The sequence below is a fragment of the Melanotaenia boesemani genome, chromosome 24, assembly GCF_017639745.1.
Source record: "Melanotaenia boesemani isolate fMelBoe1 chromosome 24, fMelBoe1.pri, whole genome shotgun sequence".
Classification (NCBI taxonomy): domain Eukaryota; kingdom Metazoa; phylum Chordata; class Actinopteri; order Atheriniformes; family Melanotaeniidae; genus Melanotaenia; species Melanotaenia boesemani.
The window spans coordinates 9638545-9655246 of record NC_055705.1 but is presented as its reverse complement, the minus strand read 5'-3'; the positions used below and the strand labels follow the sequence as shown (position 1 = coordinate 9655246).

The 16702-nt window shown below is 39.6% G+C and overlaps 1 protein-coding gene across 1 annotated transcript; it reads right to left on the bottom strand.

Annotated features, from left to right (window-relative positions):
- Positions 1–557: 557 nt before the first annotated feature.
- On the bottom strand, positions 558–13763 carry mpp4b (membrane palmitoylated protein 4b). Its single transcript, XM_041979280.1, has 21 exons — positions 13688–13763; positions 13491–13612; positions 13144–13221; positions 12983–13066; positions 11036–11167; positions 6748–6829; positions 6114–6199; positions 5770–5844; positions 5484–5680; positions 3961–4019; positions 3844–3861; positions 3702–3743; positions 3597–3617; positions 3451–3465; positions 3332–3373; positions 3072–3245; positions 2905–2985; positions 2681–2774; positions 1478–1586; positions 1250–1384; positions 558–749 (listed from the first exon to the last, which is right to left on the bottom strand). Exons 1-21 carry the CDS (start codon positions 13743–13745, stop codon positions 558–560), a joined length of 1896 nt encoding a protein of 631 aa, XP_041835214.1. The 5' UTR covers positions 13746–13763.
- Positions 13764–16702: the final 2939 nt, after the last annotated feature.

The window sequence follows — 16702 nt, the reverse complement described above, 5'->3', positions numbered from 1 at the left end:
GACAAGTTTGCAAGAGTTTGTCAAACAGCTTTTTATTCCTTTAGTAATTCAGATATTTTTTCTTCCTTTTGGCATTCAGTGAGTTATTTTATTTTTTTATTTATTTTTCGAGTGAATGCAACACACGTCTGTAGGAATTTAATGTGTTTTGTTAAAAAAAATAATTGTGAGTAGGGTACTATGAGCAGAAAACTATGTTGTTCTAATTTAAACAATGTAGCTCAAACAGCAAATCAAAATAAACTGTCTAATTCAGAGGAAAAGAGAGAAAAAACAAAACAAAACACTGCAACAGAACCTGACACAGTTTCAGGGATTTCTTCGGGCTTGAGTCCAGCTCCTTCTTATCTTCAGGGATTTAAAGAGACTTAAGAACTAGATCAAGCTTTCAACAAACACACAAGTCAAAGTGTTTATATTTTTCACGTTACTGCCCTGAAACATCCAATCGTTTATTTTCCATGTCAGGAATTTTTATGTATACAATTTAAAAAAAAAAAAATAATAAAAATCCCAAAATTTGCTGCCACGTTTTGTTGTCGTATCATCTGCTTCTCTCATGATTCAGCGGTGGGTCGTATCCAATTGGCAGGAACCCACTGAGGCTCGTCTTGTGCCTTCCTCACCGCCATCAGCAGCTGCACGCAGGAATCCTGCAGCTCATCGTTCACGATCACATGATCGAAGAATTGTGAGTACTGGGACTCGATCTTCCGAGCTGCTTCCTCCATCTCCTGGAAGTCTTCATCCTGTTGAGGGAAACCATAGTCAAAACTTTATTCAACCTCAGACTATTAAAAGATTTAACACCAACCAAGAAGAAGTGCAGTCAAGTTTCATTGTCATTTCCAGGAAAAAGAAAGGGAATATAATGCTTTGTAATAGCAGCAAAATAGGCCGAATATGACTCCTTGAGGTCCACCACTGGTCAAAAACCCAGAACAAACACTAATGCTTACAGAAAAGGATCTGTTGATCAGGAAAATTAAATCAACACAGAACGTGTCACATGTACCAACACACTGATCAAAATGGGAGATGCTGAATGCAGCTGTGAGATGGATCAGAAACACATTGGAGAAGACAATTCAAAACCAGACTGAACACGTCATTAAACACCCTGTTTCCTGTGTGTCACTGATTTGTATAGAAATGAGATCTGGCTCAAGATTTTGCCACAGTACTGTAGAAAAGAATTACTTAAACTTGATCTCATTGTAATAAAATGAGCGAACTGTGGCCCTCATACTTTGAAGGGCCGGTTGACGTAGTAATTGGTCGTGATGTAGGAATCCTGTCTGGTCTCTCTGAGGCGCTCCAGAGTTGGAGGCTTGACGTAGATGATGTAGGCCTGCAGTTCATGGGTCCTCACTGCCTGAATCGCCTAAATATTAAAATACAGTCAAATAAAAACAATTTTACTGCATTTTATAACAACAACCGCCTGAAACAGATGCTTTGAGAATGCTGGACTCACATTGGGATCTATGTCAATGACGCAGATATTTCCACTGTTCAAAACATCCCGCACAGACTCGATGCTGGTGCCGTACATATTCCCTTTGTACTCCCCATACTCCAGAAACCTGTTGGGAATATTCCTCTTTTTATAAAACAACTAATTAGCTTTCTTGCTAACAGGTCAGTAACATGACTAAGTATAAACAAAGCATTTCAGAGAGGCAGAGTCTCTCAGATATAAAGATGGACAGAGGTTCAACAATCTGAGACAATTTCAGAAAAATGGTTCTCAATTTAATCTTTGGAGATGTTGAAAATTCTACTATTTACAGTCTAATATATAAAGATTCAGAGAATTAGGAGGAATCTCTGTGCGCATGGGACATGGCAAACAGAATCACATGGACTCAGGAAGACTTCCAGAAATCAGTCTGTGAACACAGTTCATTCTGAGATCCACAAATGCTGGTGAAAGCTCCATCATGCAAAGAAGAAGCCAGATGTCATAACAATCCAGAAATGTCACCACCTTCAAAGCTTATTTAAAATGGTCTGAGGCAAAGTGGAAAACTGTTCTGTGGTCAGACGGATGAAAATCTGAAATTCTTTCTGGAAAGCATGGACGCTGTGTCCTGCAGACTAAAGAGGAGAGGGAGCATCTAGTTTACAGTTGCATCTCTGATGGTATGGAATGAAAAGTACATGGAGGTTTTAGAGCAACATCTGCTCCCATCCAGACAACGTCCAGGTCCAGGACTGTAGAGCAGCTAGAATCCTGCATCAGAGCAGAATGGGACAACATTCCTCTCCTAAAACTCCAGCAAACTCTCCTAAAACTCCTTACTTCCCAGACGTTTACAGACAGATGTTAAAAGAAAAGGAGATGCTACACGATGCTGAACATCACCCTGGAACTACTTTTTACAGACGTGTTGCTGCCATCAGATTAAAAATTTGCTCAAATTTTCCATGAAATTATAAAAAAAATGCCTCAGATTCATCTTATATGTTGTTTATGTTCTATTGGGAAGAAAATAAGGGTTAAATAAGTTTGCAGATCATTACATTCTGGTTTTATTTACATTTTACATATCAACCCAACTTTTTTGGAATTTGAGTTTTAGAAGATTTCATCAGTAAAGTGTTTAGTATTACACGTAAAAGCCAATTCATAAATCTGGAGTTCATGCTGTGGAGCAACAGTAAAAAGAAACACCACCTGTTGTTATAGACCATGTTTTCAAAGACCTCTCGACTGGTGAAATAATATTCTCTGCCAGACTCCTCGTAGCCTCTGGGTGCTCTTGTGGTGTCTGATGAAGGAAAAGATGTGAACATCAGGCCAGTGAATGAGATTAACACTCAAAAACACAAGAGCAGAGACACAAAAAGGCAGTTAAAACTCATTATTTATGACTCGCTATTAATTGAACAACTACATACGAGGCACAGCGCCCTGGAAGATGTTGGGGTTCATCTCAATTAAGCGCCTCCGGAGCTCATTTACCCCCACACCAGATGGACCTTAGAAAAAAATGATGTTTTAACATTTTTAATGGGTGAAAAGAATAAGCTAAAAGCAGCAGCATCCAAATCAGACATTTTTGTACCTAAGAGGGCGATGAGGCGGTTTGCGTCGTCCGGGTGACGCTGGTAGCGCACCACCTCCTCGTACGGGTTGTTGAGGGCACTGAAGCAGCTGCTTTGACAGCGAGTGTGGCAGGACAGCTGGATGGTGCTGTGACAGCGGCGCCGACACAGACGCATGCTGCGCCTGAAACCCGCTGATGGGTAAAATAAAGCAGAAACAATCAGGATGCACCAGAGCAAAATACAACTTACGCTACTGCAGATGTTGCTGCAGATTTACCTAAATACATTCCTTCAATGTTGCTGCTGAAGTCATCCTCCTCTGGTGGAAGAAGAGACGATTAGCATTAGTTACAGGATCCTTGACAAAGAGATGCATTTAACTCCTGGTTTTCTCACCTTCTCTGAGCTCCTCTGACATTTCCCCACCGACATCAGGAAGATATTTTTAAAAAAAGAAACAAGAAGGAATGTTTTTGATGAAGCACATGAGACAAATTGATGCTCCAATCAGACACAGATTAAACCAACAAAGACTTACCTACCAGATTCAAACGCCTCCTCATCTGTCCCAAAGAAAAACACAAAGTTAAAACACAAAGAAGCAAAGATGCGTGCGCATGAAAGATAAAAGAAGCTTAAAATTTTACCTGCTTCTACACATCTGTCATCGATGGCCATCAGGTCATCCTCTGGGGGATGGAGATAAAAAGTCAACTATGCTAAAAAAAATAACTTGTTACAAGGAGTTAATCTAACTTCAGCTGCACTTTAGGTCTAATCTGTCCTTACCTTCATCTACAGTGCTCACTGCAGTATGCATGAAGCAAAACACAAAGAAAGCTGCTCTGTGAAGTCGTGCTGATAAATTAAAGTGAGATTTAGTGTTAGAAAATATAGAGGACTTACAGGTTTGTATGCAGCCGTGAGGCTGGTAAGGCTGAGACCACCAGAACTCCCTCTGCTTCCTGTTTAACAAGCAGGTTCAGGTTAAAAACAGGCAAAAATCTCATTTTTTATGACATGTCTTCATGACTGATTTAACTCTTTCATGCATGAATTATTAAGAAACCTCTACGTGGTTTCTACATACAATATATTTCACTTCTACATACATTAACACCTTCCGTTTGGGTCCTTAGGCAAGACCTTTAACGCTAGTGCCTAACCGCTGTGAGTCGCTTTAGATGAAAGCGTCTGCTAAATGATTGTAATGTAATGTAATGTGCACACATATATTTATTCTACAGCGAGTAGCAGCGTGTTGGGTGATGTCCACTGAAGCAGCAAATTTAAAAATATACCATCCTCACCCATGAATATACTAGAAAACAGCTGTCAAATAGGTGTCCACTGCAAACAATATGCACAGAAGGGTTATATTCAGCTTTTATTTTCAGGTTTGGGAGCTTTCCTGCGCTCTAAATCAAAATATTAGATGCCTCAAAAGCAGATAAAGGCTGGAAGAAGATAGCAAAGTTTTTTTTAATGTGGATTTTTTTTCTGGGATGTTTGCATGTAGCATCACAAAAAAAGCTTTAAAGTCCATGTTTGCATGTAAAAGACCTTCAGTATGATCAGACCAGACAGAGGTAGGTATAAGAAACAGATTTCAAAAGTTTATAAATTAACATTTAAGCAAGTATGACTCACTTTGGAAATATTTGGATCCAATGAGCAACAAAAAGGGGAAAAAAAACAATGATTTACAGGAGAAAATACTTAAAACTAGCTCTCTGTCAACTGTTAAACAAAACATGAATAATCATGTTTTGGGCTTCTGTAACAGACAGTAGCACAGCTAAGATTTCATATTTAAAGGGGGGGAAAATGACCTAATTAAATATCAGCAAATTCTGAAAAAATATCATGAAGTCTGATGAAAGAGGCTAACTTCTGCAACACAAACATTATCTGCACAAAATCCCCCAAATGGTGCAAACTGAGGGCTTCCTTCACATTCCTACAAACCAAAAATCACTAAGATGTTTGGACAGATCTCAAAAGAGCCACGCATGAAAAAACACTCAAAAATCTCGATGAGCTAGACGTATTTTGTGGGTAGAAAAGAAGAAAATCCATCAAACAAGAACTGAAAGACTCCTGGCAGCAAGAAAATAGGTTTAGAAGCTTCTTTCAAAAGGAGGTCTTAGTATTAACATATTTTTGCTTTCTTTCATTTTAAAACTTGAAACTTTAGAATATAAAAAGGTAATTTTTCTTAAAATATCAAATAAACATGTAATTTTTAATGATCTTTAAAGACAAACAGGTAATAAACAGGGAGGATTAAATAAATAGAAGTTGCAGATACGTTGCTCAGCATCAACCAGGAGCTGAAACCAAACTGGGGAGAAATTGTAAAAACATGTTGAGTGAAATGAAAAGAGAAGTTAGCTGAAGTGTCTCTGGTGTTAAATCCGCAGTCTGACCGTTTCAGCAGGTTGGTGGAGGGGATGAGGCCGGCGCAGGCCGTGCTGCTGGGCAGTTTCTTGGCCTGCCACCAGAGGGCGTCAGTCTGATCTACGATCTCGAGCACGTCGCCCTTCCTGAAGCTCATACCAGCATCTGCGCAAGGGATGGTGGGGTCCTGCTGAGGGCTGTAGTCAGCCATGGCCCGCACATACAGCTGACACACAAAGAGTTAATTAGTTTGCAGACATTAGGATGTAAACATGCCAAAAGGTTGGATTATGTGTGCTGAGGAGGTCGACTTACCATCGTCTGGTTGTGGACCGCTCTCTCTGTGATGGGAACAACCTTAAACATGATGGTACCATGTGACCGAGCTTGCTGGTGAGTTAAATTAAAACAATGTGGATTAAAAACTACACGTATGGTTAATTTAATTTTTAAAACTGATTGAATTTTACTTCATTACTAGCCTACTGTTTGAATCATTAAACAAATGAAGAAACATCATGGGACACCAGACAACACAAACATGTTATTGTATATTTAGATTTTTTTGTCACATCTTAGAGAAAAAAAACAAATTACAAAAACATTTTACGGGTATAATAATGCAAAATATCACAATAGTTTTCTTCGTAAAGACCTACCACAACTTGGATGACTTGTTCAGGCTCCATCCCGTCCACAGGAAACCCGTTTACCTCTATGATCCTGTCCCCTGCATGCAGCAGACCTGAACACACAAACATTTTTAAACAGAACTGGCCATCTTTCAGTATGACACAATAAAACAAACTGCATCAACCAGATGTCTAAAAAGTCTAATATCTGCCTGAGGTAAAAATACTGAGTTATGAAGCCATCTTGTCTGATATTGATGACTGTAGTGCTATATCTTATACACCTCATCACTTCATGTTGGCCAACAAATAAAAAATGTTATATCTTGAGGCTTAGTCTTTGAAAATATCTTAATTAGTCATATTTAGGTCAGATTTCAAATGCTTCAAATTTACCTAGATTGAGGTCAGATTGTATGAATCAGCTCTTAAATCATACTACAGGTGAATGATGCCCTGAATAAAGACAGTGTGACATAAGTTTCATTTGATCTCAACACAACTTAAGTTTAGATTTAAAGCTTTTAAATGAGTGTTTCTCTTAGCTACACAGTGGTTCAGATCAGATGTATGCATCTGTGTTAAGATGTAATTAACCAAAGAGTCCATCTGATAAACATAAGATTTAGAAACCATCAATATCTACAGAGAAAAGGCTCACCGCTTCGATCAGCCAGCCCTCCGTGAATCACCCGAGCTACAAAAATCTCCCCCGTGATCTCGTTTCTCTTTATGGTCGCCCCCTAAAAACAGACATGATGACACATTCAGTACAGCGTAATGGAAGCAGACCGACTGGAATCACACAGATGTAAAGAAAACTGATGCAGTCTGTGGAAAATCGTGACAGGATGCAAACACTGTGGAGTGAAATGGAAGGAGGTTAAATCAAGGAAACGAGCTGAAGTTCTTGAATGAAGCTCCAGACAACATGAAGGATGAAAATGAACTCGATCAAACAAAATAATTGTCATCTACCACTGTGTATTTGCAGGTTAGCCACTTTGCGAAGATGGATGGGTCCATTGTTTGGACGCTCTTCATGGTTTCATTTGCCCTTCTTCTTTTTCTTCCGACGACCTTTCAGAGAGGTGGATGTCTTCTCGGCCTCAACAAACAAGCCATTTGTGAGAGGATGTCTGGTTGCTTCTAGGTCAGCGAGGTTGTGTGTCTTCTGCTGCAAAGGGGCGTTTTTTATTTTCAGGGTTTCAAGAGATCCATGAAAAGACCCAGAGAGACAGCCTGCAGCCTGGGAGGTGGAAGGGGCTTCCAAAGAGTTGCCGCTGGAGAAAGAGGAGGAACATCTAGATGGTTGTGTCAAAGAATAGCTCTTTTCACTATCGGCAGGGTTTAGGGAGCTGAACTCAGTCTTGCTCACGTTGAGGAGTGTTTGCAGCCGGTCCACCACCTGTGTGAGAAGTACTACAGCCTGGGAGTTGTCTTGTGCCATCTCTGTCATGAGCTCCGTGGCGGCTGACATCTTCTCCCCGAGGAGTTTGATGTTTTTGGTGTTGCTCTCCATGGAGCTGGCAGCCAGCTGCATGGTTGTCCTCAATTCATCCAGACTCTCCTGCTTGTTAAGGACTACAGGAGGCTCATCCAGGAGGCGGCGAGGGCACATTGGACTGGGGGGAGCCGTGTGGATGCAAGGGCTTTGGCATCGAAGCCTTCGAGGCAGGCTGTGATGGTGGTAGTCATCTACAATGGGGTAGTAAGGTACAGCGAAACATGGAGAAGACCTGGTCCAGTGGCGGGATGTGGGAAGAGGGGGTGGGGCTGCTCTGTCTTCTATGATGTTGTCTCCAAAGAGAAAAGAGACAGTATTAATCCATGAGAGATCAAAAGTAGATGGATGATGGATGGAGAGGGAGAAATGGTGAATGATCAAGGCCTTATGTAAAGCTTTAATTGAAAAGTTCCTCAATGAAGAAACTGCTTCTAGAAACGAGGCCCTTATGTTTTCTTACCGATCCGAACAGAGCTGTACACTGAGGGGGCAGAGTGGTTTAACCTTCGCTCCCAGAGCAGGTCAGTATAATGAACGCTACTCTGTCTCATCGGCTTGCTGCAGGATGTCTGACAGCAGTTCACCGGCTTGTGTCGAGGTGGAGGGTTATGCCGATCCCCTGCTGGGTGAAACGATTGCTCAACTGATGGACAGCTGCATCTCCACATATCACAACATGGAGATTCCCTCAGGTTCTTTTCTTTAGAGCTCTGCACCCCAAACACTTCATCTCTCTGAAGTACGGTGCACCGGTGACTGTGGATTCCCCTTCTGGAGCTTTTACCACAGGGAGAGGAATCCCCGGTCATCTCAGATCTGCAATGGTCGTCCAGCTGTGAGACAGTAGATTCGCTCAGAGGAAGAAGAAGAGGCTCTACAGGCTGAGAATAAATCATATGAGTGGTTTCTAATCAAACACATGTATGATAAACACCCAAAACAAGCCCACAAATGAGCAACAGAAGGCATACACTTTAAGCACTTTTCAGACTGAAAGCATCTGATTAGCATCAGATATTCAGCTGCAAATTACACAAATGAGAGATTATAAAAGTCAAACATCTGGTCTCTGCTGGATGCTGTCAGCTGTTACAGATCTGGTTAAAATGCTATGTCATAAAGCAGTGGATTTCTGCCATGGCGCAAAGTAACTCTTTCACACATGCTTCATCAAGAGATTATAGGAAGGTTAAAGGGTCAGTTCACCAAAATATTGTCATGGTTCCTGGTTTTTGGTGTGTTCTTTGGTTTTGTGTTAGATTTTGATTATGGTTTAGGTTTTTGGTTTTTGTCATGTTTAGTTTCTGTTATGTTCATGCTTTAGATTTTCTGTTTTGTCATGTTTAATTTAGTTTTCCTGTTTTCCATCATGTGCTCAGTTTTCTGTTCCTGGCTCGTTACTTCACCTGGTTTGATTTCTCATTCACTTCACCTGCTCCTAATTACTCCCTCTGTTTACAAATACTCCATGGTTTTCAGTTTGCCTTGTCAGATCCTTGTGGTTTATCCCTGTGATGTGTAGCGCTTTATCCCTGAGTTTTGGTAAATAAACCAGCTTTGTTCATCACAGTTCAGCTTCTGCATGATCTATCTGCATTTGGGTCCTCACCTCCTCTCACATGTGACAAATATATTATTTCTAATCCTAATTTATATACTTACCCACAAAGAATCAGGTTACAAAGATTTCCCAATATAAGCAAAAGTAGATTTAAGTAGTTTTGTTAATTTATTGACAAAGTTATTGAAAATAATAGATTGAAACCCTCAAACCCTTTTTGTTTGACTTAGATAAAACTAAAAGACTCAACCTTATAAGACTTGCATTCCTAACATTAGTGAACTTGAATGAAATCCAAAGTTAGAACATTAGAGAAGAGCAACAACAGTGAAATATTGTTGAAGACAACATTCTCCATCATTTGGAGTCCTGTGATGGAATGAAGAACTCTGCTTTTAGCTTATAAAAGTCATATCTTTCTAACAGAACTTTTTCTATAAGTCTGAATAATTTGACTTCCTCAGTGGTTCAGTTGTGGCGTACCACAAGGCTCAATCCTTGGTCCCCTCCTGTTCTCTGTTTAAATGCTGCCTCTTTCTGGCTCATCATGTAAATGATCATTATTATGCTGATGACACTCTGTTATATATGATGATAAAACCCACAGGTCCCAGAAGCCTTGTGAATCTCACAACTTGTCTTTGTGGTATAAATCCTAGATGAGCCATTATTTCCTTAAGTTCAATAAAAAATCTTTTGTTTCTAGTCTTGGCCATCTTTCAAATAATATGATACAATTACCTCAAAATCTTGGAGAAATATTTGTCTCTAACCTTAGTTTTAATGCTCAGGTAAAAATTGTGATTCAGTCTTGTTTTTTTCTGGCTAAAATCATATTTCTTTCAGCTGTTGACTTCCATGTATACTTGTCTGTTCTCACCATGACAACAGCAATTCATAGTACTTATGTACCAATCAGGACTCCCTCTGTTGCCTCCAGTTAATTTAAAAAGCTGCAGCAAGACCAGTTAACACAATAAAAAAGAATGAGCACAACACATTGCCTTCCTATTAGATTTTATCGTCTTCATGTTCACCTTTAAAGCCATAAATGACTCCAATATATATTTCAGATTTACAGACCTGGTATGTTCCTTCAGATCCACAAAGTGTCCTAACAATCCCTAGATTACTGTTTTGTCACATAAGGAGATAAGTTTTTTTTCCAGTTAGAGCCCCCACCAGACACACAACATCTCTGTATACCTTTAAATTCCTTTTTAAAATATGCCTGTTTTAAAGGGACTTTGGTATTGTCTACTGAATATATTTTATATTCTATTGCTGCTTATCTATTGCAGCATGAAAGATGGACACAGCGAAATACAGAGAAACTTGTTGAGTACAAAGTACTTACCATCTAACCTGGTGATCATGTCTATCATGAAGAATGATAAAAACCCACCAAAGACAATAAAAAGGTGTGACTAGCTCGTGGTTGCGGTGCTGGGAAAGATCTCAGTATATATGTGGAAATTGGATATTTTAGTCCTTTATATTCAACAAATCAACAAAATGCTTTAAAAAACAGTATTTTGAGTGTGACACTTAAAAAGTATCTAAAAAGTAAACATTACCTCAGCTGTTTTTTAATCCATTTGCTTTGTATTTCTTTCCCAACAGAAATAGGAAAGACAAAGGAGGATGTCAGCACTTTTTATAGGAGCTATCTTTGGTTTCAAGCCTTTCTTATGCTCAGATAAGTTTGTTTATTGGGGCTCCTTTATTCCAGATAACCTATTTTTGTGAGAAAGAATTACAAAATAGAAATCAAACATTTTCAGCTGAGCTATAGACCTTTCATTTCCGCTGACCTGCATCATGGAACAAAAACAGTTGCTCAGTTTTAAGGTTTCAACAAGAATTAGCTGCAGAGCTCACCAGAGGCTGTTTGTTCTTCACCAGGCAGACGATCCGAGTGGCCTCCTCATCATCCGGAAGCTCTTCTGGCATTGGCGGCAGCACAGGCTCATAATCCTTTTGGGCCACAGTATCATGAGCTGACAGAAGAGCCTGGATATCACAGCAGACAGCAAATCATTTCACATTTAAAGATTAAATTAAACAGGAATTAAATAAATGGAGGAAGTTGCAGAGTGATGCTGCAGGAAAACCCAGATTATATTCTTAGCAGCTCTTAGCCTCTCTCCTTTAGGCTTAGGTCAACATTCATGACTTTATTGACAGAAAACAACAACAATGGTTATGTCAGGCCTGTAAGGAGAGAAATCACAGCTCTTCAAAAGAACATTGCTGCTGCTGTATAATTTTATAAAAGATGTGTGGATGAACCTAAAAGTTGTTAGGAAAATGTTTTGAGTTAAGATGAGACCAAAATAGAACTTTTTGTTTTAAAGGAGAAAGTTGGAAAAGTAAAAACTGCAATGCATAAGAACTTAATCCAGTCTAAGACTGATGTAAACAGCTAGTCTTCTTCCCACAGCAGACTAGAGTCATGCAGTTCCTTCACGTTGTATATTCTTCCATTAGATTATATTATAAAACCAATACCAAAAAAAAAAGTTGGGACAATGTAAAAAATGTAAAGAAAAACAGAAAATAATGATTTGCAAATCTCATAAATCCCATATTATTTATCCAATAGAACATAAACAACATATCAGAAAATAGCTAATTTTGAATTAGATGGCAGCAAAAGTCTGGAAAAGCACATAAATCAAAATTAACTGGAGGAGCATTTGACAGCTAATTAGGTTAATTGGTAACAGGTCAATAACATGACATAATTATATATAAATGAGTATAAAAAGTGTTTCAGAAAGGCAGAGTAAACATGGGCAGAGGTTTACCAGTCCATTCATCCATTTTCTATACTGCTTATTCCAAATAATGGTTGGGGAGTTCACTAGTCTGATTATCAAAGATTCAGAGAACCAGGAAGAATCTCTGTATGCAGGGGAAAAGGTGAAGGTCAAAACTAGATGACCTTCTGCATTAAAACAGACATGATTCTCTACTGGAAACCACTGCATGGACTCAGGAAGACTTCCAGAAATCACTGTCTAAATACAGTTCACCCTGAAATCCACAAATGCAGGTTAAAGTTCTATCATGCAAAGAATAAGCCAGATGTGAACATGATCCAGAAATACTGCCATCTTCTCTGAGTCAAAGCTCATTTAAAATGGTTTGAGGCAAAGTGGAAAACTGTTCTGTGGTGAGATGGAGGAAAATGTGAACTAGTTTCTGGAAAGCATGGACAGTGTGTCCTACAGACTAAAGAGGAGAGGGAGCAACCAGCTTGTGGACAGGTGAAAAGCTGCATCTCTGATGGGATGGGGCTGCATTAGTGCCTATGGCATGAACAGCTTCCACATCTGTGAAGCTCCATCAATGCTGAAAAGTACATGAAGGTTTTAGAACAACATCTGCTCCCATCCAGACAACGTCTCTTTCAGGGAAGGCCTTGCAGATTTCAGCAAGACAATGCTGAACCACATTCTGCATCCATCACAACAACATGGCTTCACAGGAGAAGAGTCCGGCTGCTGAACTGGCCTGCCTGCAGTCCAGACCTTTCACCAATGATGTTCCAACGTTTTTTAAAACGTGTTGCTGCCTTCAAATTCAAAATGAGCTAATATTTTCTATGAAATAGTCAAATGTTTCCACATATGTAGTTTATGTTATAATGTGATTAAAATATGAGCTTTTGAGATTAGTAAATCACTGCTTTCTTTCTTTATTTACATTTTATATGCTCTCAACTTTGGATACAATGTGCTCACCAGGTTCAGCACACCTTCACTGGGTCAGCCTTTGATAAAAGGTTAAGAGATGAAACAGGTTAAAGAGGTGGTTTCTCACCTGCATGTGAGGCTGCCGCAGCAGACGGTACAACTCTTTGGCCTCTTCAGAGCAGCAAGGCGACGATCTGATGTCAATAAGCAACTACACAAACAACACATTCACAATGTAGAGAGGAAGCCATGAACTGACCATGAACAACATATTATTGATTAACGAACCTGAAGCGACAGTCCTGAAGCATACTCCAGAACTGGTGCTGGGGAGTTTCTCAGGTGCCTTTGAAGACATCCATACACCTGAAAACACCATGAAATAACTTGATGAACTGACTAGATATTAACCCAGCTTGGTTTAACACCTGAGCCTCCAACGCCTGCCTCATGGTCTCTGCACTCTCCGACCTCTGAGACTGACCACCTGCTAACTAACTGCTTGACATAAACATTTATGTTTGTGGACAAGCAGAAATGTGTACACTTTGTCTAGACAAGGTGATGTTTTGAGAAAAATAGATCTTTACAGCCTCTTCTGTAGGAGATCTTTTTATGTGTGTATGTTTTCAGACCTTGAGCAGTGACTGCAGCCAGGGGGAGTTCAGCAGACTGTGGAGAATCTCAGCTCCATCGATGTCCTGACTGACGGAGCGCCTCACCTCCTCAATGACATCGGACAGGATCTGACGCAGCCCTGCAGCACAAACACCTTCCAGTCAGACTGAAGAGGCAGCTCATGCTGGTGAACATTTACACATGTCTTACCCACCTTGCTCTCCAAGCTCAAAGTGGGGGTTTAACACCTGAGCCTCCACCGCCTGCCTCATGGTCTCTGCACCCTCCGACCTCTGAGACTGACCACCTGCTAACTGCTCACTAAGACAGGTGGTAAACCTGAGGGTAAAAGGATTTATGTCAGGGGACTGAAGGCAAGCTGCTTTATATGCAAGATTTCAGTTTACAACAATCCTAACTGGGAAAGTTTCTAATGTCACTAATGATCTTGTTAAGTGGCACAAAGATAAAAAGCAGAGTTGAGACTGTATTTCTTTAAATAAGTAGACATTTATATACACTTATCCCCAACTTAAATCCCTTTTATTCCTCGTTCTTTGACCTTGTCTACATGACAAAATACATTAAGTAGCTGCCATATTAACAATGTTCATTACTTTAACAGGTGGTCCTACTAAGTGGAAGGTTTATGTAAATAGAATAAGAAGAGTGTTTGTGTGAATGAGGACACATTGAAGGTTAAATAACACAGACCACTGACCTGGCCTGAGTTAAGACTACTCAACAGTTTTAAGTTTTACTTAACTACAATGAGGTCATTTCCACTTTTTCTTTGGTTTTTTTGAAGTTCCTATAAAGTGCAGCAGACTGACCTCAGATGTTTTTATGTCATCTTATCATAAATTAAGCAATAAATATCCTCAAAGTACTTTTGTGTGAAAAAGCAGAAGTTTCAGACAATTATACAAACGTGTTGTCGTGCACTGAAGTGCATCTCCAGCTCCACCAGTATGAACAGGGTCAGGGGTTAACGGCAGCAGTGATGTGAATATAGAGACTAATCTCTGGCCAGTGTCGACTGAAATCTGCTGTATTTCTAGGAAATAATTTAGCATCAATAGCAATTTAACATACTGATGCTCTAGTTTGACACAGTGACAAAGAGTTGAACAACTTTTACTGCCTGTGCGTTCACGATCTTGACTGTAAATAAAGCTTCACAACTAAAATGTTGCTTATTTGAGTTGACATGCGGCAGAAACAGTCAGAAAAGTGTTGTAAAGTAGGAGGAGCTCATCAAGAGGTAAACACCCATCTGGAATATTTATTTAATTACAGAAGAGGAGGAGGATGATCCCCGTGGCCTTCCTCTACCCTCCTCTCTCTTCTACTAATCAATCATCTTACCTCTCCACTCGAAACGATTCCTCACGCCTTTATCCGTCACCTCCTGCAGGTTTTAGCTCCAGAACAGATGCAGGAAAATCTACATAAATGTGTGAATGTATGCTGGGAACATATTCCCCTGAGACTGGATGGAGCACTATGTTTTCATCAATCTATAGTGGTACAAGAGAGAGAGAGAGAGTGCTGTAATCTCCCTCGATCCCTCTTAATCCTGGACAAGTGAGTGGCCTGCGCCTGGCAACCGGAAGCCGGTTCCTCCCTCACCGGCTGGCTGGCTGGTTGCGGTGAAGCTGCCAAATCTTCTTAACTCTTTCAGCTGTTGGCAGCATGCAAGAGGAGTTGTGGGGAGGGAATGTAGGTGTTACCTCAAGAGATAAGAGAAAGAATTTGATCTGACCATGGATGAGCAAGGTTTTAAAAACCAGCTAATTTGCCTCAGCATCTGATGATTTCAGCCCCCTAATAATCAGATTTTTTTTGCAAAAAATAAGCTTAAAAGAAGTTTATTCCTGCCAATAAGTACAACTCCTACGGGATTTACTGACAAACCACTTTTAGTATGTAAAAAGGAACAATTAAACATAAAAAACTAATCAGATTACAAAAATTTACCCAAAATCCTATAAAATCCTTATTTTGTGACTGATTTGATGGATTCTTTAGTGTAAAAAAAAAAAAGTGGAAGCATTAAACATTCTTTAATATAATTAATTAAGAGGTCACCCTTCAGTTTTCTCAACAGAGAAGTAATTAACATAAAAGCAAAGACTGCTAACTTAAGATTTTAGCTTTCAAGATTGCTGCCATGATTGTTGGGGAGGATTCACTGCGTTGTTGTCACGGGTGGATGAACTCCCACTGCTTTGCTTCAGCCCACAGCTGCTCAGATCAAGCTTAACAGCAGCTTTTAGCAGTCGTGTTATCTGATGTCCTACTTGGGCTATTGTGAGAAGCTAATTCCATAAAATGGAAGGATCCAAAATATCTGCACAATGGGAAAATTGTCAGTTTCAGAAACTCCTGAAAAAAGGTGCATATGATCTTTTAAGCAAGTTTTATAAGGTCAGTTTAAAAAGCGGGGCATTTTATTCTGTATGGGGACACATATACTGATCTAAATCTGTCTACTAGGTCTGCAGCAGCTTTTTAAAACGTCTCCTGAGATAAAGTTTGGTAAAGGCATCACACATTCTCCTGGATGCCCAGGTGATCATGCTAACACTGATTCATCCCACACATCTGAGCTAATATATCAAGACTAGACTAAATAAAGAAATCATATTTTCTTAATAGGTTCGACCTTATAGAAAAACAAATCCCACTACAAGATCAGTGCAAATCACCAACATTTAAGTTGATATTTTGATCAGTAATGTAGTATTTCCTCACCTCCATCCATTTAACCTCCCTTGAAAGTATCTGGAGCCCCATCAAGTCTGCCTCACGCTCAAAAGATCCCCTGGTCTGCAGGAATCTGATTATAAGTTTCTTTTATTTTCATAAACAGAAAAAGAGAAATGCACTGTAAGCAATCTTTTCACTGGACGGATTTTCTGGTAAAAAGGTAACATGAGTCATTAAAGTAATACCCATCTTCCTCTTGTAAGAAAAAACTAGTTAGACCATCTATGCAGCTTCAAGGCTACAGTTTACTCTGCTCGTAGCACGATGATGAACCAGAGCAAAAAAAATCACATTAAACACATAAAAATTTAAATTTGAAAAGTAAAATCCCTAAAATACTTGAAATCTTAAATATCTCCTGGTTTGTGGAGTTTTTGGCTACAAAACGGTTCATTTTCCATTCAGTTGGCTTTTTAATTTACTGGCCTCTGTGTTTTGCAGGAATATCTTGATCTGA